An 8,620-nucleotide genomic window follows, 5' to 3' on the forward strand; every position below is an offset into this window, starting at 1 on the left:
AGAGGACTCTGGAGAGCTGTTGTTGTTGTTGTTGGCGGGCCATACCCTGGTAGGGGTGACGGGCAGTAAGTAAGTAAGTAAGTAATTTTAATAGTGATTAATCTTGCAGCTCTGCAATGTAGGCTGCTATACTGACTGCAGGATGTTTGGTATCATTCTTTAAAAACCGGTCCGTCAACAGCCTCTGACTCCTCTCTGAGGAAGACCCTCCAGAGGCGCCGTTCTGCTGACCCCTGACCCCCGAAGTCTACCAAAAATCGCCCCTCGTGTTATAAGGATAGCATTATTAGGACTGTGAATGTTACATGATAAAGCTCAGTAAAGCTCTTACCCTGATATGACTCCTCTCACTCTACTGCGCTGAACCGCATCACTTGGTTTTGAGTATTTTTCGAGACTCTGTAAGAGGTTTAACAGGGACACCGCCCACACCACTAAATGTAGCAGCTCTGTGTCACCTCACAGCAGTTCCGATCTTCCTGCCATACCCAGACGGAGAAGCAAGGTGGAAACAAAAGGGTAGGCAGGAAGACTTTAACATCGCCCTCGGGTCCCACACTATCTGTCCTTTCCATGAGCAGGCAGATGGGAGAGGCAGAAACACGTCTCTGCGCTACAAACAGATACCAGCCTATTTTAAGGTCACTTGTAAGTCCAGGCATTTGCAGGGTAGCAGCCAGCGTGATAGCACCAGATATTATGAATTTACCTCACTTTGGATTGCGCCCAGTGATTGCACAGCTTTAGACAGGATTATGTGTGCAAAGCATTACAAGCAGCACCTGGTTTCGACTCGCTGTCTGATCGTAAGTCTACAAGAAAATAATCTTTAGTGTGACATTCCCCAAAATGTTGACTGAAAGTACTATAATACAGGGCCTTTCTCTTTCCCTTATGAAAAGGGAAGGACATAGTTTTGCTATTAAACATAGACTGTAAAAAATAATGGGCAAAGCTTACGGGCCTGAAAAGTGAAGCCAAAGCTGAATTCCCTCAATACCGGCCTGCAGCCCTTTGCTGCATGCCATGCCCCCTTTCTCTCCCCTTTTGTGTCTTCATCTGTCCTATTAAATTAAAAGGCCTTAAAATGCACCAAAAAATACAATTAAAAGACGATAAAATGAGTCTACTTGTCCCTTGATTTATTACCTCAGTAAACATTTTCTTAATGAGTTTATTGTCTCAATCGCTAGTTCAAAACAGACGATAAAGTAGGGGACGCTTTAGGACCTGCCAATCAGGACAGAGGCTTAGCAGTGCTAACCATGCTAACACTGAGGACATTAAAATAGACCTCAACTTGTTTTTGGGTGTTGTCCGTGTTTTCATCTTAAACTGGGACCTTCTTACTGTGTGTGTTCACCTCATTAAAGTTAACTGGAACATTTTTGTCGCCAGAGAAAAGATTTTATTCAGCTTTCTGCCTACCGAGCTAGATAGCTACCGCTAGAATTAGCTGCTTACTTTCTTTTGGGTTCTGCTCTACATGCAGATGAATAGCGGAAGTAGCCGGAGGTCCACGTTTACACGCCGGTAAATCTACGCTGGATGACTTGCTTTAGAAGGGTTTATAACCTACTACTTCTTTCCCTCTTTAGCGTTTAGTTTAGCACAGCGCCATTGCAACCATAAACCACTCTGGCTTAGCTGCATCCTCTTCAGCTTCACTTTCTTCCCTAATGTGACGATAAAAGTTCTCACATGTGGTGTAAAAAGAAAACGGAAACCAATGGATGACTTCCCTATGATATGTCCATTATTTTTACAGTCTATGATATTATGAATGACTGATATGAGTCAAATCTGCCTCCTGACTCATGGGCTATATCCCTATATTCAGTGCAAAATTTGTTGCCTCACCCCTCAGCTTTCCTTAAAGGGTGAGGGACCTTGCAGGGGAGTTTGGGGATCTGCAGAGGCGGTGCATTATCTCCCACTGAAGCACAGGCCAGAGGGGCCACCGGGGCCATGCCCTATCGTACAGGCAGGTCACTTGACTCCATTGCCCTTGCTTGATTATCGGAGCCCTTTCTGCCGGCAATCCTCATTCGCAGAGGGGACCTGGCAAGATTCAGGTACTCATCTGCTCATCTCCTGGTTATTATTCATCATCTTCCCCAGCTGAGCTCAGACCATGACCTGACCTCATGGCAAACCCAGGCACAGCGATTAGTGGTGTCAGTCTCATAAGCTAAAGATGCAGTGAGCATCAGGAAGGGTGCATGAGCCCACAGATAGTAGAGTAACTGTCACTTTGTTTTGAAAATAGGGCCATCAATTGATTTAAATATGTAATTGCGACAAAACCCTTGGTTCTCCATAGTTAATTGATGATTATTTGCAATTTTTTAAATGTACTCTTAGTGTATTTCTTCTCCCAGATCTTGTTTGCGATGCTGCAGGAAACCAAATGTGGCTCCCTGATGGAGGAAACAGCCACGGTGAATGCCTGTAAAGCAGCTTTCAGCGAGAGTTGAAGACCAGTAACGTTTCTATCCAGGCCGTGTCAGACTGGGAGACCATTCTCTCTACAGATATGAACTGTTTTAATAGTTGGCTTTCTTTTCAAAAGATTAACTTTCCTACGCTATTCTTGAGCAGCTGTTAATGTAGTTGCTCCACATACGGAAATACCAGAATGTCAGCGATTCCCTAGATTGTGGAGCACGGCGTTGTCGTATGTACGCTCAAACATGTGAAGACGCAGATGGACAGACACTCGCTCGCTCTAGAATCTGTTGGAAGTTTGCAAGTTTTAAGCACACAGGGCTTTGTTGCCTTGGAATCATAATGGTGAATTTGTCTTTTTTTTGTTTTGTAAAGGGAGGGGAAGCTGCAGGGCATCAGTGGTTGTCAAAATTTAAGAAGTGATATTGTCATACCAGCCGGATGGCCGTCTGGTGTTTGTTTAAAAGAGGAGGGAAGAAAAAAAACAGGCCAGGCGATTGAATCATATCTTCTTGCCAATACGTCCTTGCGTTCCCACCTCCATCATTACAGCAACATGTTTTATTTTCAGCAGTGCTGTTCTCAGTGACTCACATCCCAGAGCCATGTGCTGCTCAGTTAGGCCTCAGATCCCTTAAACACGGGCCGAGCGGTCATGAGAAGCACTCATGTAATGCACTAGAGATTGCACTCAGCCTGTATTTAATTTATGTAGGATAAAAACATGTTGTCTTATAAACGTGTGAGGTTGAACTGCTTATTTATTTTGATCTATCTGTGTTTTAAAGGGTGACTTAGGTTTTTTTTCAACCTGGAATCTATTTTCCCGATTATTTTAAGGACGAGCGACTGATGGGAACAGCTCTCTCTGAAATGTGTCCAGAAATCAGCGAGACAAGCTGCAATGTAACGTTAATGGGCAATTCCGCATCTTAAATTTCCGTCCACTAAAAGTTCTGTTTTTGCCGTTGACAGACACAGATTTTTATTCTAAGTGTCTGACAACATTATGGAAAGGATCCCTACGGAGATAGACCTTTTTGTTGAAGAGTAAGATAATTTTTGTTTAATATGAATCTCACCAGATTCCATGTAAATGAACAGCAAAAACGCTGTAACCGGCAGCCATAAACCGAGCTGCAATGTAATCCTATAGGGCAAAGGTTTAATGTCATCTTCCATCCACTGGAAGGGCTGCTATTGCGACGGATTAAATCAGATTAATAATCTTATTGTCTGACAACAACAGAGATAGACCTTCTTGTTAAAGAGTAAAATCCGTTTTTGTTTAACATGAAACAGCCCCAAAATCACCATCACCAAACCCACCAGACTCCATTTAAATAAACAATAATTTTATCATTGTAAAACCCACTTCATTCAAAGTCGACAGAAATCAAATAAAACTATTAAAAGCTGTCTTGGTTCATCTTTCCACTGTTACAACAATCACCGCTCTGGTCTGGTTGAAATAAAGCCATAACTCACCCATTTACATGTGTAACTATGCTGTCTCTATACACGCTAAAAGTACAGATTATTTAAATGGAGTCTGGTGGGTTTGGTGATGGTGATTTCGGGGCGGTTTCTAGTAAAAAAAAAAAAGATTGTACTCTTCAACAAAAAGGAAGAAAAAAATTGTAGGGACCCTTTGCATAATGTTGTCACTTAGAATAATAAATTCTAAGTCTGTCAGCAACAAAAAACAGAACCTTTAGTGGATGGAAACTTACGGTGCACATTAGTCCAATATGATTATAGGACATTGCAGCCCGGTTCACGTCCTGTTCTCGCTTAATACTGGACCAGTTACAAAGATTAAATTCACATTAGTCATTTAGACACCAATGCATATGAAAATAGGGTCCAGATTGAAAAATACAAAATTACCCTTTAAGTAAAGTTCCCTTCTAAATACATTTAAATACTAATACATGTCGTTGTTGATGTGTCATCCTGCTCCCACAGCTAAATGGGATCTTTGGGCCTTCATCACAAGGTTTGATCTGGGAGAGCCTGTTGCCACGGTGCAGTTTCTCACCCAAAACTACAAAGCCTGAAGGATGCTCAGACGGCTGAACGAAGAATCTGTCAGTACAATAATATAAAATAAAAAATGTTTCCCTTGCACCAGGTCACCTCTCTTTGTTTCTGTCTTATCGCTGAGTTAGAAAGAGATTTCCTCTTTGTGTTACACACGCTGCTCGGTTTTGATGTTGCTCTTTATCTCTGTCTCGGGGTCTGGAGCGAAGGATTTGGGAGATAGATTTTGACCTCACTGGGGATTTCTTATTAGTTTCCGAACACTGTCTACAAGAGAAAGAAGACGGCCTGATATCACAACTTGGTGTGGAAAGAGTTTATTCTAATTCAGGAGCGGAAACACGTCAGGGCCAAAAAAAGGAAGTGGGAGGTGAAACCGAGACCGCAACACAGCCGGATGCCGCAGTGGAACCTGAACCAAAATACTCTGTAGAGTGACAGGAGAGGGGGGAGGGGCCACAGGGCATGGGGTGTGTTGGGCAAACGGGAACTTGCTGTTTGTGAAATTGTTTATCATATTTCCATTGACCACTCTCGCCGCAGTTGGAAACATTAAGTCACTCTCAGGTCCTTTGATTGTTTTTCTTTCTGTTTTGTTTTTTTTTCAGAGGAAAAGCAGCTCTAACACACGTCGGTGTCCTTGAATGTAACTTTGGGAGGTTGAACCCGCGTTGAACTTTGAACAGTTGCGTAAGAGGCCCTACCTGCCAGGTCTGTAGAGGATGGTGCGGATAAACTTTTCAACCCTTTCTCGAGGAGATACTTTTTCAGACTCCACGGGTCTTTGTAGAGAGGGTGGGTCAGAGTGCCCCCACATGAGGAATATTGGTTTCTAACCAGCAACTCTCCTCTGGGAGGGGTTTGTATCAATACCCCCGATGTCTGGAAAAGGCTGGATTTACATGAGGGACTTTGATGTTCTGTTGATCAATCTTTAGTTGGTGGGTTCATTGACCCTAATTTGGTGTCTCATCAGTGGGCTAGGCAGCAGTAGGTAATGGAGGTTTTTGTTCCTTTGGTGGTTAAGCCAGCCTTGGTAAACCCCTACGTGCCCTCCCTATGAACTCTGGGAGATCATTGATCAAATTGTCCTGCATCTGCTTTGTTTGCTTCCCCGACTTAGCAGTCAAAACAACCAAAAACAATGCACACACACAGTTAGTCAGACAATTCATTGCTTTTGAACATAATGTTAAGTATCCGTCAGTTGGAATATCGCTCTTGACCTATAATTTACCCATCTTATTTGACTTATGAAATCACATTTTTTAAACAATTGGCAAGTGGAGCCTAATTCTACACTCATTGTGAGGCGTGCCAAGTGGGAGAGCATTCTTCCAAAAACCACCTACTTGAATCCATCAGTACGCCATTGAAATGCCAAAATGTGTACTTCCAAATACACTGCGCATTTATTTTTCTCTCCTTTATATCTCGGAGATATCCTGCCAAAACAGCTGGGCTTTGCCACTCGGCTTCCTTGAATGTGTTTATTTTTACTCCAAATGTCAGGAGAGTTGGAGTTAAAATATTGTGATTAAGAAAAACTGACAGCTGTAGTTTAACGGTGCGCAGTATATTGCCTTCTCTGATAAAAATAAATAAATTCTCACGTCCCCTGATGACATGCGAAAGGCATTTAATATTTTCTTAATTTATTCAAACTTACATTAATTAAAAGGAATTTGTATAATCAATTCAATTGCCTAACCGGCACAACGTGATCTAATATGCATGATGACTCGAGTCTCCATTCGATGCACGCTGCTGCGGAAGATTCATTTCACCGGAGACTTCCTGCAGTTGAGCGCTGGTTGGGAGCGGTGGCGAGATGGATTTGAGTGTGACATCTGTTCAGTGCACGTCAACGGCTCTGCTGCTGGCCACTTTGCACACCGTGCGTTTGACCCCACCAGACTGGTTTGGTTCTGCGTAGAGCTGCAAAGATTAATCGATTAGTTGTCCACTATTATTTTAATAGCTTACTATTATATGATATTTATGATGAGCAATTAATCGGTTTGAGTCTTTTGTTATGGATAAAAGGTCAAAATCCTCTGTTTCCAACTTCTTAAAGGGGAATATCTTCTAGTTTCTTCTCTCCTCTGTGACAGTAAAATGAATATTTTTTAAGTTGTGGACAAAATGAGACATTTGAGGACGTCATTTGAGGGCTTTTTGGGAAACACTGATCCACATTTTTCCTCATTTTCTGACATTTTAGAGACCTTATCCATTAATCAAGAAAATAATCAACAGATTTTGTCACGATCGGGGTTTCTCTAAACCCAAGATGACGTCCTTTAAATGTCTTGTTGAAAGTATTCACATCTAAGAAGCTGGAATCAGAGAATTTTTGAACTATGCTTTCTCAAAACAATTCACCGATTATTCAAAATGATTGATGATTAGTTTAATAGTTGACAACTAAATGGATTAATCGTTGTAGCTCTACTTTAAAGTGTGATGCTGGTCATCTGATATGAAAGGCTGTTGAAGATACGAGGTTATGCACTTACTAGAGAATCATTACTGTCAGATTGGTCAGCCCAGTTAACTAAAATATGTGTCACGTCATGCTGCAGTGTACACATACACATTACAAAACAAAGATAAAGTACAATAAAGGATGCACCGTGTCTGTTGGTGTGATTAGGAACATTTGTATCTTTCCAGATCTCTAACTAACCGCTAGGAACAACCATTGTAGTCCTCCCCATGAAGCCTGGAAAAACCTAAACTAATTTGACTATGTCCACAGACTATGTCTGTTATCCACAGTGCCTGGGCAGTTTTCCACTCTGCTTTAAAACCAGCTTCCATGAGAATCCCTGTATGCAAAGGAGCCAGCGTGCCACTGCAGTCAAAGAGATGTAAACACCGCCCCACGTGACCCAGGTAACAGTCGAGGAAACAGGCCGACGACGGGTAGGTTTTCCAGCTGGGCCGGCCAACTTTCCAACCACAGACCCTCACAAAAGCTTTCCCCGAGGAGACGCACCATAGGACACTGTGTCCTCGCCCAGACCTGAGGGGATTCTCTCGTGTTTGCATCTGTAACACGCTACAGTTGAGGCAGCCTTTTCCGTGGATCTCCCACAGCAATTGTCAATTTGATTTATGAAGCACCTGTCATTACACCTGAACGCAAAGCGCTTTACCTTAAAAGACAAAATACATACTAACTAATTTCATTTCATGTTGAATATAGCACATTAGTTAAGCACAGTTTATGATTGTGTCTTGCATTAAACTTACCGTCTTACCGCTGAGTCATGGTTGTGGCTAGAAGGGGAACTCGAGTGAAGATAACGACCTCTTCTGAAGAGTCCGCCATGTTTTTCTTAATCCTCCGTGTCCTCCTTGGCTACTAGGTGTGCGCTCGGTCATGGAAGCCTCGTATCATGTGGACGCGCTGACAGTGTTGTTGTCATTACTTTGACTTCCTCGTGGGGGAGACAGAATATCTACGCAATATAGCTTGAATTAGACTATTTTTTTGTTTTTTTAAATGTGAATATCTTTTTTTCTTCCTTCTACGGTGACCCCCACCGAGGCGTCTTTGTCCAGGGGGAAAGCGGACGTGTCTAAATAAGATGCAACGTATACGTTGCGAAACTTAACTCATCCACTTTCATTGAAGTGAGAATAGCGCGTTAAAGGAACAGGCTGTAAATGCATGTTGATGTAAATCACGAAAGTAGACGACCACCACTAAAGCACAAAACTCAAATCACTCAAAACATTACACCACATCAACTACTACTCAAATACCCATTTTACAGTGTGTGTGTGTGTGGGTGTACGACACACCCACACACACACACGCACACTGTAAAATGTGTGTATATAAACAGAACAAGTCTAAAAAAAAGAATTGCATTGATCAACCTGGGCAGCTTCATGAGCTGGACAAAATAACAGGAACAAACACCAGACAATGTAATGCAATAATCCTGCTATAAATACTTCCTTTTGTAAGCCTATAATATTCTTTATGTGTAATTAACGAGATCATAAGTCATCGCATTGTTCTGCATTACTGTACGCTGTCAGGCATTCAGGTTATTTAGTTTAGACCAAGTGTGTATATATACATATATATAAATATATATGTATATATATATAT

At 42.0% G+C, this 8,620-nt stretch overlaps 1 protein-coding gene and 1 long non-coding RNA gene across 3 annotated transcripts in view; one reads left to right on the plus strand and one right to left on the minus strand.

Moving 5' to 3' along the window:
• Positions 1-4,582, plus strand: part of pebp4 (phosphatidylethanolamine binding protein 4) — an 83,397-nt gene extending 78,815 nt beyond the window's left edge. Inside the window, exon 7 of one of the 2 annotated variants that reach the window (XM_032517054.1) lies at positions 4,417-4,582. In XM_032517054.1, coding sequence (XP_032372945.1) covers positions 4,417-4,508 — 92 coding nt within the window. In that variant the 3' untranslated portion in view covers positions 4,509-4,582. Of the gene's footprint in view, positions 1-2,381; positions 3,207-4,416 lie in introns of those variants that run through there. The other variant, XM_032517055.1, reaches the window with a different exon arrangement.
• A 3,259-nt stretch (positions 4,583-7,841) lies between these two features.
• LOC116690240 (uncharacterized) overlaps positions 7,842-8,620 on the minus strand; it is an 818-nt gene continuing 39 nt past the window's right edge. The window contains exons 2-3 of the long non-coding RNA XR_004332202.1: positions 8,111-8,114; positions 7,842-7,982 (exon numbers count right to left, since the gene is read on the minus strand). This is a non-coding gene — a long non-coding RNA (uncharacterized LOC116690240). The remainder of the gene's footprint in view (positions 7,983-8,110; positions 8,115-8,620) is intronic.

Source organism: Etheostoma spectabile, chromosome 5 (assembly GCF_008692095.1).
Source record: "Etheostoma spectabile isolate EspeVRDwgs_2016 chromosome 5, UIUC_Espe_1.0, whole genome shotgun sequence".
In the NCBI taxonomy this organism is placed as follows: Eukaryota; Metazoa; Chordata; class Actinopteri; order Perciformes; family Percidae; genus Etheostoma; species Etheostoma spectabile.